This window comes from Colius striatus, chromosome Z (assembly GCF_028858725.1).
Source record: "Colius striatus isolate bColStr4 chromosome Z, bColStr4.1.hap1, whole genome shotgun sequence".
NCBI classification, from domain to species: domain Eukaryota; kingdom Metazoa; phylum Chordata; class Aves; order Coliiformes; family Coliidae; genus Colius; species Colius striatus.
In genome coordinates, this window is record NC_084790.1 from 21,825,873 (window position 1) to 21,842,297 (window position 16,425).

Consider the following 16,425-nt stretch of genomic DNA (forward strand, 5'->3'; position numbering starts at 1 on the left):
TAAGACAGATCTTTAGGTAGAATATAACACATTTTTAGCAGTTCAGTGAATTTGTTCTTTCTCAGAAAGCAAGCAGTGTGCTCCTGGGGAGGGTCTGACACCTCTACCGTGTTTCATATTGAAGAGCCCTTACATGTGTCCTCCATTGCTTTTTGGTTTTTTTTTCCCCCCAAGTTTTGGACCAAGGTAACTGGAATAAAACTTTGTCAGTGATTTGTAAGTGAAAAGGGTAAATATCCGTCCTTGGGGGAGGGGAGAGTAGCATTCCAAGGAAGATCTCTTAAGTAAGTGCACTGGAGTGATGTTTGCTTTCAGTAGGGGGTGGATTTACTTTCAAGTTTCCCAAATTGCAAGTCTTTTGTTCTTAGAGCTGTTGTAGGATGCTTGTGGAAGTGGCTAAAGGGAAGGGAGTGCTTGAAGTAACAGCTCTGCATCTGCATTTGTTTGTCATTGTAAATACTGGGGCCTCTGTGCATGACGGGAATGTTGCAAGAGTGAAGGGGGATGGGGAAGGCTGATGGATCCTCTAACTGGAATGTTGCAGGAGTGAAGGGGGATGGGGAGGGCTGATGGTTCCACTAACTGGAATGTTGCAGGAGTAAAGGGGGATGGGGAGGGCTGATGGTTCCACTAATAGGTCGTCATTCAGTGCTCTCCCATGGTCTGCAGCGCTTTATAGCCTGCAGCGCCCTCCCACCACGTGCAGGGGACTTGGGGCTTGCCAGGCCCAACAAAGGGGCATATGGGGTCTGCTGGAGGACAGGCCGTGGCAGATCTGTTGGAGGCAGCCCTCCAACACCATGGTTCCGGGTACCCCAAAACTCCTCTGCAGGCCACACTGGCTGGCAGGCAGGCGGCAACAGCACTGCCCCTCAGCCTGGAGCATGCAGGTGAGAGGGACTTACTCCACACCAGCACCCCCCGCCCCTGGCAGCAGGGCTAGGGCTTGCGCCTCAGGACAGACCAGAGCAGGCTCCTGAGTTAGGCAGGAAAGAGCAGCAGCTGCGCGGGGGCAACAAAACTTCACCTAACACCAGCATAACACTGCCATGACTGCTGTGCTCCAGTGGGCCCTCAAAGTAGGTCAGACAAACACTCCCAGTAGCAATTTGCTTCACCTTCATTTATTTTTGTCTTTAGTTGTGCATTTTTTCCAACCACACCATGTTTCTACAGCATCTTTACGCTATCCACCACCTCACGCTTCAGCAGTTCCAAGTTGCGCCAGTTAGCTGCTGGTGTCAATACGCAAGCACCTCGCTGCCTACAGACCCAAACAGTTTCTCAGTCAAGTCAGGTGGACGCCACCGGACCCATGGAGCAGGAAGGTGTCTCACAGGCTCAAGAAATATAATCAAAGCCCACCCTCGCACCATGGCAGTCAAATCCATTTTGAAAGATATGGGTGTTTGGTTTTAAATCACACAATTACGCTCAGGCATTTGCAACTGGATCCCCAGCCACCCGTATTTGTCACGGCTCAAAGGAAGTGACAGGTTGGCAAGTTTGAACCGCATTATCAGTTTTACAGAAGTCATATTTAGAGTCAGATCCCCACACCATTAGCTAATATCAGAACTCTGATAGTGATCCGAGCCAGTGAAAAAACTACTAAACCCCAATTAAAACCTCTACAGTATTAAGTTTTTCTTAAAAAAAACCCCACAACTATTTGATTACTCAAGAACATTAAAAGAGAAAGATCTGAAGCAGAAATCTGTGCCTGACTGACAAGACGCTTGTGTAAAGCAAATTTACAACAACTAACAGTACACCCTGAAAGAAGGAGGGATCAGCCAAACCAGAAAAGGGAAAGCATAGCAAGCGGCAGTAATGGATCGAGGCCTACAAGGATACATAGGGTTGCTACAGGCCACACACAAGCTTAAGTCAACGTTCCAAGTAGAAAGTTCCATTTTCCACCCTCCTCACTTGATCAGGGGTTCAATTGGTCAACATATGAATGAAATGTATTACTAGGTATAATACTTGAAAAAATAATTTGTACAGGAACAAAATTACTCAAAGCTCACCACTTTCTAACCTTAAACTGAACAGCACAGGGTATGGAATTCCTTAAACATTCAGCCGCAAAATGGAGAGATTGCAGTAACCAGCTTGGGAATATGCTGCAGACTGGTAGACCTGAGCCCCGACGGCAGTGCCTTTACACACCACTCTGCTTTGGCCTTTATGTACTTCAGGTGACTTGCATAACTCAAAACTAAGGCTACTGTTTACAGGCTGTGGTTTCCCAGTCTAAGTCTCCTGTGAGATATCACTTAATTCAACATTAAAACACTTTCTGAAGACATGGGAGACACGTGCTGTTGTCACATTTTAAAACAAGAGGAAGGCAGCAGATGCAGCCAGCACAAAGCAGTTGCTACTAATCAAGGTGAGGGCACTTGCTTCACTCACCATCACTACCAGAAAGATTTCTGGCACCAATGCAGGCCTGCAGCTCTGGCCCAGCGCAAGCTCAGCAGCCTGACCAGTTACAGGCCAAAATAAACCAACCAGCTGAACACTGTCCTGCCCTCTGCCCTGCCCTCTGGGTCGGGAGTTCCCAACACCCAGGTAAGGCTCAGTACAGAAGTTCAAAGTCTGCTCCACTCCAGCTCTTGTTCACTGCCTGTATTTACCCGTGATGGTGATCCTTTGACCATGCCACAAAAAGGACTGCCCTTTCCAGAGGCTGTCCATGGAGTTCCTCTGCTGTTCATAGCTGCGACAGATACTAGGCAATACATTTAAAAAACGTATTTCAATTGTATTATAACCATCTTCTTTCAACTGTGAAAATCCATCTGGCTCAGCAATAAAGAAATCCTTACGCTTTTATACTACTTTGAAAGCTTAACTCAAATGTTCCACATGCCCAAAGTTAAGACACTTTTCCTGTGCCATACTAGAAAACTGACCACACTGTGCTCACTGAGAAGGTGCATCCCCTTTCGTACTCACACAACATGATGAACTGTTTTTCATTTCTGCAGTTCTTCTGATTGCCAGGCAGAGACAACAAATTCTATTATTTGGTTGACTGGGTTGGTTTTTTTTGGTTTGTTTTGGATTTTTTTGTCTGATTTTATTTTTATATAAACATCAAGGGAGAAACAAAAACATTATCATGAAGTCAAAGAGTCAAACCAGATTAAAAGACAACAAAAAGAACTAATACTTCACATCTATCCCCTATCAGACGTATATTGTAAGGCTTATGATGCTTACACAGTTTGCTGTTGTTTAGAGTACTGTAGTTTTACATATGAGCACATGAAAGCCAGTCAAAAAATCATCCCCATGTCAAGTTTTCCCGTTTACAAAAAAGAAAAAAAAAAGGTATTCCATTGAAGTCCTGCAGACGAGACTGCCCATGAGTAATCCTCAGGCCTGCAGAGCACAGAACTGCTGAAACACGGCCAGTATGTGGTGGTCCAGTTCAGCGGTAAACAAGAGGTTCTCGAGGGTCACCATGTACTGCTGGATTATCTGGTGATGCTGCCAGACAAAAACCAAAACAGATCTTTATTGTTTTCACTTATCTCAATATAAGAACAGGCAAAGAAGTTGAGACATGTGAGAATCACAGGTCAAATATTTTAATCAAAATAGTTAACCACCTCTGATTCCCACCACACAGTAGCCACTGGCAAGAAAAGCATCATGCAGGGCCACCACTGACTGCAAGAACAAAGCATGTGCTGAAATCCTCTCATGAGAAGCGCCATGCTCCCTGTAGCTCTCCACTCCCACACCCTGAACTGTGTGCAGGACACCATGCAACTGCAGAGATCTCCTAGGACACCCCTGGTATTTGCTTTTCCCTGAGGCCACACAGACCACCAGGAGAGGGTTCAGCCAAGGGGAGGACTGCACCACCACTCTTGTTCTGAAACGCATCTTCTGCTTGGACAGGGATAATTTTCTGTTACTAGTGCTTTCAGCCAGCCACCTGTACTTGTTACCTGATTTAGTACAGAGCCAAGAATTCAAAAATTGTTTTTTAGGTGATGTTTAACCTCACTCAAAAGGGACTCTGCAGCATTTACACTTGCTAATTTAAAAGACATCTGTTTTAGCATTTGTGTTTTCTCACAACTTTGCCTCTACTATAAATGCATGGTTAAGAAGGAGCTCAGTGATACGCGTAACCGCACCCCAGTACCATTTTGCATCACTCCGACTGTGTGGGAGCCGGCCAGCCGGTGGCAGAGCTGCAGCCAGCCCCGGCGCTGGCCCCAATCCGGCGCCGGCCTTCTAGCGGGAGCTGCTGCCACCTGGTGCTGCTCTCCGCTCCACGCAGCTCTCCACACACTACTCTCTTTCCAGCGTCTCCCTGCCCGCAGCCTCGCACACCCAGACACCAAACTTACCTGCAGGAAGATCTGCTGCAACCTCTCTATACAGCTCTTGTACCAAGGTGTGAACACATCGATTCCACCCGTCTCGCAGCGCACTAAGTGCTCAGTTAACAACATTATGAAACGCTGCAGGAGAGAGAGGGAAAAGACACATACTTCAGACTCATCAAATGAAAGCAGGATCCTAACCTCAACGAAAAGGACCTGGGGGACAGCAGCTTTCAACAGCAATGCGAGAATAATTATTTTGCTTGGCAAACACCGAATTTAGTAAGCAAATAATATCCAGTTACCTTCTGGTTGTTCAGGAAGTTGTACGTTCTCCTCCTGAGCACTTGAAAATGAACAGACTCTCCTCAGGAGTGGTCTCAGTTGCAGGGAGATGATTTGGACTGATTCAAACCCCTAACAAATCCATCAACCCCTTCCCATATTCTTATTCCAAGAAGATGCCTGAGATGCAGTGACACCTAAAGCTTATAAATCTAGTAACTTTAATACCTGAATGTGAGGAGATTGCCCACCAATACCTGGAATATAACAAGGAAGAGATTCTTTTGCTCGCTCTGGGCTGACTCCACTTTCTCCTGCAAGCGCTCTATCTGCTCTTCCAGCGGCCCATCTTCCCGATCACTGCTCCGGTCATCGTCATCATCATCATCGTCACTGTCTCGCTGTAGGTGACAACACAAGACTAACTAGCAGCCTGGCTGCTGCCTGTGCCTACTGAAACTGCCCTCTGGGCTTCCACATCTGGAAACCTCCCAAGAATGACTGGCAAGCAGCAACCTGAAGCTGCTCTGTAGCCCAGGAAGCTTTGCATTTTGAAGGACATTTACTGTGAATGTAACTCAAGAAAGAATTTTGGAAGGAAAAATGCCAGTAAGGGAAAGCCCTGAGAAAAAATGGTAAGTTCAGAGAAACCAGAGCAAAAGCTTAAAAGACTTAGCCATCCTTTACTTAGTGGAAACACAGCAAAAGGTTAAAACCCCTGCTGACTATCATTACCAGATAAACAGCTTTCTTTAAAATTCCAGTGTAATTTTAAAACGTGTACCTACTGCAGCAGGGCAGGCAGTTCCTTCAATGAACAGCTGTGAAATAGCAGGGCTTCAAACACCAGCGCACTTTGTGCAAGAACTTTGATGAGTCTGGCTGGTTAGCACTAAAGGAGGACTAGAGACTGCAATCTGTGGCGTTCAAGTGGGGACTCCATTCATGACCAAAAGGGGTGCTCTCAGACTAGAAAGGGTCAGCATGGACACCAAACTACTATCTAGAAACATGGAGAGTTCTCATTGCCTCAAAAGCAAAACCAAACAACAACAAAAAACCCTCCAATAACATATGCCTGAGTACCCGAGACTTGGGATCTTAGGTAATCAAGTCTTACAGAAGACTACAAGAGGTATAAGGAGAAAAGGCAGAATCTGATGGGTTATGGTACATACAAATGCAGATATCGATTCGGTCACATAAGAGGTTTTTTTTCTATGCAAAAATATCCACAAATTAACACCTCAAATATTTGTAAAAGGAGTATGTGCAACTTGTGACTAACACGGGCCATGTATTCACTCACCTACAGCCTAGCAAATGAAACCTGCAATCCAAACATAATTACTCTGAATCAGCATAAAAAATAAAAACAACTTACCTGAGCAAGTGAGAATTTAGTTATATTGTCTCTATGAGAACTTGTTTTTTCCCCATTTACAGAGGTTTCCTGAACTCAAAAGGCTAAAGGACCAATAGGAGCTATAAGAAAGCATGTAAGCCTCAGACTCATTCTACAGCAAGGCAACCCACTTCATGCTGGGGACATCAAAACTTGACGGCTTCCTTCCTCTAAAAGGAACGGTCATGTAGCAGAGCAACAGCCTGCAGAACTATTCACTGTTGCATACAGACGTTTTTTTCCTGGCACAATATTAATTTATAAGTACTCAGTAATAAAGAGCTGCAGCAAGAGACAAGTACAGAAATGAAAACACTGGTACATTTGTTTAGAGGTGCCAGAGAAGCTCTTTGCCTCACAGTAAGATCAATGACTGCATCTAGGCCTTCAGTAATCACAGGCATCTATTAACTGCTGATCAATGTATATGGAGGATGCAAGCAACTAGGATGGCTGCTGCTGGGAGTGGAGGAAAAAGCATGAAGGGGCTGGAGTGAACAGACACTGGCAAACTGTGAGGTATCAGTGGTCTCTGCAAACACATCTGGAAAAAAAGTAGTGACTTGTGCAATTTTCCTCAAAAACCATCATCAGCCTCTTCTGTGCCATGTGTGAAATTCCGACACTAACGTCCAAAGTTTTGGAGATAGCTAAGGAGTTTATGCAGGTAAGTATACTCACAGACTATATGCAAATAAGGAAAATTCTCTCTTGCTCTCTGCAACTCTCAATGTGTTTACAAACTGAGTTCATTCTATCGCGACTAATCTATTATGGGTATCACTTCACTCAGCCAAGCTTCCCTGGGCCCCATCTACTGCAGCTGCCACAGGAGACACTCACTCATACCATTTCACTTGGGACAAGAGAATGCAACAGTGGCTGCTTGCTCATCAGTTTGTTGTACACAGATCACATGAAGGTGTTCAGAAAAATAAGCTGGAGGAAGGAAGTGACAGATGCCAGTGTCAGAATCCAGCAGCATCCACCAGAAGAACGGTAACAGCCAACTTTTCAATAGCAAATAGCTGTTTCCGTGCACTTCTGCATGGAAGCCACGAGAGTGCTCTTTAACACAACTTACTATAAATAATTTATAACCATTCCTATTGTTCTCTAATAAGGTAACTGGAATCCAAATTAGAAGGCAAGTGGAAGACATCTTTGTATTTGAAGAGAAATTTCTGGGAGACAGCTTGAGCAGAGCAAATACATTTTAATTCCCTTAAAGATTTTACTGGATTCTTACGTTATAGCTGTCATTAGAAAGGTGGACGGAGAATATGCATCCAGTTTTGATGTCTTAGTGCTACAAATGACCATAAATCTGCAGAGATGCTTCCTGACAAACATACACGTTGAGTCCTTCCCAAAAACCAGCCGTGCATCAGTCTGACAGTAGGCAGATTTGCACAATTCAACAAGTGAAAATTACTAACAGGTTACTCACTCTTTTGTGCTGCCTGGCCAACCTTGCCTTAGTCTCCTCCAGTTCTTTGTGGATCTTCAGAACATGCTTATTCATCTTACGAATTGTGGAATGTAAGATCTCCCAGATATAAAACCTATGAAAGACAGAAAGCTCAAAACACTACATTACAGGCTACTCCAAGATAGAAAACTGAATGTAGTTTCTTACAGAAAAGCATATCCGGGGGAATTTTAAAAACTTACTGTCACCTAAAGCATCGATGACAGTGAGCAAACACTCAGCAAACGGGAAAGCTTAACAATCGCTTCTTTCCTATTTTTTGCAGTACAATTCTAAACCAGCACCGTATCTCTCACACATACAGCAAGGCTACCAACATCAAATTGAATTCTCAGACCAAAGGTTTCTCCTGACCTCAATAAGCAATGTGGTACAAGTTGCACACCTCAACCAAAAAGCAGGAACACACTAAGCAAGCAGCTGTGTTAACACAAAACAGATTTTGTCTAGAAGTCGTTCCAGCATTGTTCTGCTTTGTCAAGCTTAGACTACTTGCAAAATGACAAGCTAGCAACATTCTGGCACAGTCACGTAAACATTCATACCCCAACTCAAAGGAAAATGCTCAACTATCTATTCTGCAGACGAGGCAAAAGCTTATTGTATTTTTTTCTCCTACTACTCAGTTTTCATAGATTAAACTATGTGCTGGTCACTTCAAATAGTAACTTACAGAGAAATAACAACCCAAGACAAATTCTTCTTACCTAGTAAAATCATGTGCAAGCTCTGAAGAGAAGATCCAGTTTGCTACTGCAGCACAGTCAACAATTTGTGTCCGAATCATCTTGTCCACAAGCACAGCAATCATCTATATTTTGTGAAAGAAAGACATTGCACACACAAAGCACATAAAGTATTTTAGCCTCAGATAAAACCAGAGATGGCAACTCTGTGTTGGTGATGTTACCAGGTAGTTTCAAATACTTCAAGAAGCTGAGCAGTCTAGCCTAAAACTGCTCAAATTAGGGGATCTATATCGATCACATAAAGTATTCTGATTTTCTATGTATCTGTATATCTGTATATTCTGTATTTCTACATATCACTCCGTGTTAACATACATGCACACAAAAGCAAAAACTACAAGCATAATAGCTGAAATGAGGTCTTAAGAGACACTAGCCCAAGAGTTTGACACAAATACTCAAACCAGAGTATGTATACCTGTCAGATCATCACAATGAAGTAGCTACTGTTAGCCTATGCTTCTTGAACTACAGTGGTCTTCAAACCTGAGAACAAGCTCTTCTCTACAGGATCTTTTCATTTCAGGACACAAGACAGTGCTGCGTAGTCAATGGAAGCGCTCACTTACCACAGGCACTGCCATGATTCTGGGGAGGTGGGGCAAGCAATCCAGCAGGCAACTGCAGAGAGGAGTTACTGACTAAAGCAGTTGCAAGCTGTTCAGAAAAAAGGCTTATCTTTAGTTACTCTTGTGCTTCAATGCCACAGTACCTTAAGAACCACAGCCTGCACTGTATTTATCCTTACAACCACCCATTGTCAAATAAGGAAGTGTAATAAAGCTCCATTTAAGGAAGGAAAATTAAAATAACTGAATGAATCATACAGAAGACTCAGCAGCCAACTTCCAAGTCCTGGTTTAGCACCCTGTGCTCTACTTCTCTTTCTGTATTGCCAGGAATAAATTCTTATTATTATTTAGCCTATCTTTCAAGAAACACAGGCCTAGGATTCTGAGAAAACATTTCACCTCAATGTTAAAAGTTTCTCTGTGTGAAGTCACCATCACAACCTTGCTCAAAGGTCCCAGATTCTTCCTGGCAATTCCTATTGCTGAATCGCTATCTGCAGCAAAGACCACTCATCAGCACCAAAATGCCTTAAGAATACTGCTGATGGTCTGAGCCAAATCAAAGGATGTTTTCACAGGTACCAGAGTAGGGCTAGTGGCATGAAAACAGACTTTGGGGGCAAATGTCCTGCTGCACAGGCACTATTTCTTTTGTGTGACAGGTTGGGACTCAGGGGGCAAAAAACCCAAGATAGCTTGATCAGAAGCAAAAGCCTGAACTGCAATAAATACAAGAGAGGAAAAATTAAGTTCCTCAATCGAGTAAAACAGCAGACCTTTGTAACTTCTGCATTTGGTATTTTTTAAAGTGATTCATAAAAACCTAACGTGACCGTTTAGTCTGGGTTTGAAACCTCGGTTTGGTCATGTTGCACTACAAAGGAATGAAGAGGGTGCAGGTATTAGTAAGGTAATTTCTTCTGATCCAGTTAAATGGCAGTACGAAATAGGTCAGACTGTAAACACCACATTTTCAAGGTTAGTAATCTGGGTAGAAAGCGTAATATATTTTTTACATCCTGTTTTTTTGACGTTTTTACTGTACTTAGAGAGGTGACATCTTGCATAGGTGTCTTCTAGGTACTCAGCTTTTCCCCTAGAGACCATAGGCCCAGCAGCAGAGGCAAGGATTGCCCCTTGCTCTCAGCAGCACTGCTTCTGAAAGACTGGCCTACACAGCTGTGAGGTACAGTCCACCTTCAAGCACAGTAAAGTGCAACACTAACAGACCAGTAAGGAGTATGTGAAATAATTATTGCAGGCAAATTCAGCTTGAGTTCCTTATCAATTTCCATTTATAGAAGAATGACAGCTGAAGGAGAAAATAACTGCTGTGAATAAACTGAACAGCTTGAACAACAGGCATTTTTTCATAGGTCTTTTTGGGGTACCATTTCCTCTGGCTCAAGAATGAGCATCATCCCATGTCTGACATCCCACTGTTAGACTGATCTGTACTGAACTGCCACTGACTGCAGCTCTACTTGCTCTCCCACATGCAACAGCGACTCCAATGTGAGCTTTGTGGAAAAACTACATGTCTTTCACTAGTAACTGAAAAACAAACCAAAAAAAAAAATCACACACACACACAAAATTAAATCACAAAAAGAAACCAACCTCAGGTCCCTGCATTTCCAAGCCATGTGACCTGCTTTTCATACAATATGTACATCTTATCTCCATTTACATATCTACAGAGTTTTCCAATTTTGATCAGAAATATGATTTTAGCAAAAGTTATTCTCCTGTATGACAAACAGCACAATACAGATCTGAGTCAGAGTGACTGCCTTTGCTCTCCCTCAACAAACTCCGAGGAAGAAGTGGTCTTATTGCTAGGACATATTTTATGTCCAGCCTTCATTTTAGGCACTAGTAACAACAGTAAATATAATCTGAACTTTCCTTGAAATTAGATGACATTTGACAAGTCATTTTTAAAGGATATACAGCAAACTCTGTTTTGTATTAAATATAAGCTCTGCAAGATGAAGCTCATGAAGATACTTGACACTGCAACTTCTTACCTGTGGATGATTCTTCCAAACCTCATATACAACCCTCAGAACATGGAGTTTCCCCTCATCACTTTCAGCAAGCGTTTTGAAGACTTCATGAAACCTTGTAATAGAGATAAGTAGTCAGTAGACGGGTTGTGATGAGGTCGAAAGAGCAGCAGATACAAGGCAAGTGGTTTAGATGTGCCAAAGGAAAATTTTATTACTATCTGCAGCAATTCTTGAATGACTATTCCCTCGAAAATATAACCATCCTGAGCTAAAATAGGCTACAAAGACACAACAGCTCCTAAAAGCAACTGAAATCTTAATGGTGAACCTACTCCCTGAAGCTGGGCTGCATTTCACAGTCTCTAAAAGCAGGAGGCACTTTCAAGCATCATGTGCTTATCTACACAGTTGGAACAAAATTTGCTGCCTTTTGAGCCTCAGACCTTCCTCTTGATATGTATTTCTGCAACTTTAGACACTTATCCAACCTGCCTCTTTTTGAAGGAAGTGCTGTTAAAAGCCTCTATTTTAGCAGTTACACTGATTGCTACACAGCACTCACAACCCATCTTACTGTAATGTAACTATAAAGCATAAGAGGATCTTTTTGAACTCGTGGCTGCCATGGCTGGTGTGCAGAACTGAAAATATCATGGCTCTCAGTATTAATATCACCCTACCTCTTGTACGACTGAATGCAGGTTAATACCTACAGCTCCTTATAAACATTGCCTCTGTTAAGCTCCCAGGTGCCAGTTTTAGTAACAGCTTTGCATATCTTTAAGGACAGGTAGAAAAATAACTCATTAAGATGTGTGTGACTAACTTTCATGTATCGAGACCACTTAAGAGCAACTCCAAAGCACATAGCATTAAAAATCAGTTATTTTACCTCATTTTAGTAAAAAAGAGGCAGTAAATTCTTTAGCAGTCAAACCACACCTTTAAGGAATGCACTCTGAAGTATTTTAGAATGGATTTTACTGTACTTTGGTAGATAGAAGTAGTTTACAGCAGACTGCTTTAAAGTTTCACATTTTCCTTTTACTTTTTTTATACAGATGTAACCATTCCACAGTCATATTCACAACATGAGATTTTATGGTGGAAGTGACCCAGGCATTCAAATGTAAGGAGAAACCCTTGTTTCACATCGTAATCAGCAAATGAGTAATTCTAAAATGGAGTCATGTTCCAAACTTGTCTCATTGGTTAGACTTGCACCACGTGGCTGTAATGTTCTCGTTTCTGCTAATTCCATCCATATATATAACTGAGGATTTACGCTACCATTCCCTCAGTAAAGCAGTGTCACTAGTTCTCCCAAATACATTGCACTGTGGAGCACCTAAAACATTGCTGAAGCCTGCAGCCCAGTTCTTTCATCATGCATCTTACTGCAAGAATTAAACAGCTCTGTAAGCCCGAAAATAAGGTACATATTACACTTACTTTGCCAGGGCACTGAAGGAGTGGCTGAAAGACTTTGCAGCTAGATGGAGCAGAGTCTGAACAAAGACTTCTATTTTCAGAGGGTTGAAAGTAAATCCTTCATCTGCAAGTTATTTAAAGTTGAAACTGTAAGTACTTCAAGTAAAGCATGTAAGCTACTCATAAAACCATAGGGATAACTTAGGGGTTTAAATCATTTCACAAAAAACTTCAAGACAATTTTGCAAGGCTGAGCAGGGAACTAGTAAAGACTTTCCAAAAAGTGCAAGGCTCCCATTTTGCCATGGAGAAAATGTACAGAAGTAATTCTAGGTCAGTGAAGAAGCCATCAGAGACATAGCCATGCCACTAACATGTAGCAGCACTGATGGTCAGCAGCAGAGAAAAAAAGCAGAGTAAACTGCAGAGTCATGCATCAATATGAAGGCTTGGTAGACCATAAAGAAGGGAGAGTAGATAAAGAGAAGGGAAGAATGATTAGGATGCAGAGGCTGGCTGTTTATGGTGGGGGAAAGGTCCAGCATATGTTCACAGCAACTATGGGTACCAGGGGTGAATGGTGCCATGCCCTCCTGTTGCTGCAGCTGAAGACAGGTGGGACAAACAGCACTCATTAGTGGGTGATGCATAAAGCAAATCGGCCAATGTGACAGTCGATCCAAGGAAAAAAATAATCCCAGATCATTGCTGCTCTCTGTCTGTGTAACAGAATGTACACTTGCAAGTATTACAGAAACACTGAAGCTGTCCCCTCTGTAAAGATCACATCTTAATTCTGTCTGGCACTCCTCGCTCTCTAAAACACACAGGCTTTAGGAATCCATGCTGGCTCTGGCTGCAAGCCTAGAAAGAATGTGAGCAGAGCCTCATTGTGAGTTTATATCTGAGGAAGACTCCAGCCACTGGGCTGGCTATCTTGGGACGGCACCAAGGGGAGGGACGCTCCCCAACAGGGCACAAGTACCAAACCTCAGGAGTGAGTATAACAGCATCAACTGCTTTGTGCTGCTGAAGGCAAAGGAAATGCCAAATTCTTCCACGCTACCTCTGTCAATAATTACAAAAAAACACACCTCAAACACCAGTTACCTCTGTTAATACAAACAAACCTGCCTCTGCATGTAAGATGTTTGCAAAAATCCCCAGCAGTGGTATATTATGTCCACTTACTGACAAATTGTAACCAAGTATTAGCAGGAAAGGCATACAGTTCTTTTCACCACCACACTCACCGCCTCAAAGGATGGTAGGTTAATCTACATGCAAAAGACATTATAGCCTGACAAAGCCTAATGGTGTATATCTTACCATCATCATCATCCTGGTTTGGATTAGGCACATCTTTTAAAATGCTGAAGATTTCCTCGTTACTGGCCTTATTTTTAATTGCAATTGTTAAACAAAGAGCCACAGTATATCCAGGAAGAGACCCTGAACAAAAGCAGAGAGGTCAAAAACATGTAGCAGGCAAGTGAGTGTTTTTAACATCAGTTTGCCTCTGAGAGAAACAAGTATGCTTCCCAGTGACATTTAAAACTATCTGTTTCCAATGCCACTATCCACATCGCTGTTCCATAAAACTGCTCAACACTGCTCCCGATCTTCATATCAAATAAAAATCTTTCAGAAGAACCTTTACAGCTGAGATTAGGTAATCATTCTCCTGTCTAAAGCTCTACTTAGCTTCCACCAGTTTCCTAAAAATAGAGTAGCTTGTTGTTTTTCCTTACTTTATCTTTGATGATGACACTTTTATACTTGGGATTATCTTTATACTGAGTAACAAGGTATCTTTCTACATCAGTCTTTACAACATCTGCTGCCTCTGTATGCTTCATTAAACTAAATTTATGGTAAAATCTTCTACCATTTCATGAAGTTCAAAAGACAAACTCACATTATCAATTCATATGCTGACTTTTGCACATTATTGTGCCCAAACAGCGAAAATAGGTCAATTTTCCAATTTTAGACTTCTGGGAAACAATGCTGCACAACATCACAACCACCTCAGCAAGAGTAACTTCATGTATCTGGGTTTTCTTTTCTTCATAAAGCAACACAGAAGATTATGTAACAGAGATCCAGGCTTCATATATATACTTTTTTTATTAATTGCTCACATGAAGCATATTTACTTATATGAACATCATGCACATTTCTTCCAGCTGTACTCTTCTTATGAAGAAGACAAGAGACATTCCAGTGACTCTAGTGGGCTCCCTTGCCCTGAAACATCGTTTTCTTCAACTTGACCTCTCAGTGACTTTAATACTTACTGTTACTTTCATCTCCGTATTTGTAAATGCACATTGGATTAGCAGGACTGAGGACAGAAAAACTTGCAGGAACAATGTCTATTATTCGCTGATGGTAGGAGAGTCTGGAAATAACAAGTTTCACAGCAGTAGAATAAAAATGGCAATAACACTCGGACTAACTCCTAAGTCACTGTTTTATTATATTTCTTATATTTAATTTCATAGGAAAAACATATCAGGATGTTTATATAACAGATTAGTAGTTCCTGCTAGGTAACGAGAGCTATGTAACCAAACTTACTAGTAGATGCTTTCTATGTGAAGGCCATGACACTACAGTTTCATCCACATACAATTAATCTGGTTTGTGAAAAGATTTAGAGGCTGCAGGTAGGATGTTTTATGCAAAAGCCTCAGATGAGCTGTAGAAAACTGCTAAGCCGTTAGCATTCAAAGCAGAAAAAATATTAAACTTGAAGTCTTCATTTTACTTTCCATCTTATTACATTCCCACAGAGGCTTAATTTTGTTAGCAGTTTCCAGTGAAACAGAAGACTGCCACAGAAAAATTGCATTTGTTTTGCAGCACAATACTTCCACACTTCCTATACTGAATTCATCCAAAACCAGACAAATGTTTTCATATAGGATGCCGAATAACACAGACTTTTTGAACATTTTCCTCCCTCTCCCTCCTACATCCACGTACTCCAACAATTTTAAGTTCATCCCTGATTCCAGTACTCTTGTTGTTGGGTCTGGAGGTTTTGTTTGTCTTTTTCAAGGGTTGTTTGTTTTAAGGTCAATGAATACCAGAGACACCCAGAAGAATCAAGATTAGCTTCTCAGTTTTTAGTGTAACTAACGATTAGTTTTTCCTCCATTTCTGTGAAGGCTGAATGCTTTTCAGGAGCTCTGCCTAAACTCTATTTCTTTCCATACAGTGAAGCTTGCCTTTTTGTAACTACAGGTGTTCATACCTGGGACAGATACCTCACTACCATCTGCTTCACCTGTTTTTCCCTCTCTCTAGTGGCCTAAGTATCCCATGGCAGATAAACCCAATTAAAACCAAACATCTCTCAACCGAAACTGAGTCATAGGAACAGATGTGCCTAAGACAAGAGCCAAGTTAACAGGAATCTGACAGTACCAAGAAGCAAAGATCAAACCTTGCTTTGAATGCAACTATCAAAAAGATCTTACTTACCGCATGCACTTTTCCAAAACCTCTCTCACAAATTTTGGCTTGGGCTTTTCAAGGTCCTGAGTAAGACAATCTGACCTATCAAAGTACAGAATTTGATAGCTTTTAGCAAAAGAATTTGTGCCTTAGTCTCTAGACTTGGTCTAATAGGTACAAAACAATCATGGTCAAGGACAACAGGAGCACTTGACAGTTTTACAGTGTCAGTAATTTTAAGACAATGCTTAACACTATTTCCTTATTGGTCATTAGCATTCTTGGAATCTCATCTCAGCTCTGTGGGATATGTCTTCAAGCAGCTTCCCTTCCCCCACCAGATTAAAAATAATTTGTTCTTACGGTTAGCTGTCTTTCCTTAGGAAAGGAACAGCATGCGATTCCATAGTCTTTTCCTCTCTCACAGGAATTTCTGAACTTCTAGCTCATTTAAACACATTTCCGATAAAGAAAAATCTCAAATACAGTTGCTTGTGAGATTTGTGAAAAATGGTAGCTTGTGTGAGACCCACAAAAGCACTGCCATTGAGGAACACCTAGGCAAAGGAAAATCAGCTCTTCGAAGACTGCTGCCTGGTCAGTCAACATGGATGTACAGTAGGACAGCCAGTAAGCCCTTAATTCCAGATAGAGACAAC

At 41.9% G+C, this 16,425-nt stretch overlaps 1 protein-coding gene across 2 annotated transcripts in view; it reads right to left on the minus strand.

Moving 5' to 3' along the window:
- Nucleotides 1-1,121: 1,121 nt before the first annotated feature.
- The window catches only part of NCBP1 (nuclear cap binding protein subunit 1), a 32,872-nt gene continuing 17,568 nt past the window's right edge, over nucleotides 1,122-16,425 (minus strand). The window contains exons 14-23 of one of the 2 annotated variants that reach the window (XM_062018712.1): nucleotides 15,794-15,868; nucleotides 14,602-14,705; nucleotides 13,631-13,753; nucleotides 12,323-12,425; nucleotides 10,889-10,982; nucleotides 8,245-8,348; nucleotides 7,496-7,610; nucleotides 4,898-5,041; nucleotides 4,380-4,493; nucleotides 1,122-3,504 (exon numbers count right to left, since the gene is read on the minus strand). In XM_062018712.1, coding sequence (XP_061874696.1) covers nucleotides 3,391-3,504; nucleotides 4,380-4,493; nucleotides 4,898-5,041; nucleotides 7,496-7,610; nucleotides 8,245-8,348; nucleotides 10,889-10,982; nucleotides 12,323-12,425; nucleotides 13,631-13,753; nucleotides 14,602-14,705; nucleotides 15,794-15,868 — 1,090 coding nt within the window. In that variant the 3' untranslated portion in view covers nucleotides 1,122-3,390. Of the gene's footprint in view, nucleotides 3,505-4,379; nucleotides 4,494-4,660; nucleotides 5,042-7,495; nucleotides 7,611-8,244; nucleotides 8,349-10,888; nucleotides 10,983-12,322; nucleotides 12,426-13,630; nucleotides 13,754-14,601; nucleotides 14,706-15,793; nucleotides 15,869-16,425 lie in introns of those variants that run through there. The other variant, XR_009820893.1, reaches the window with a different exon arrangement.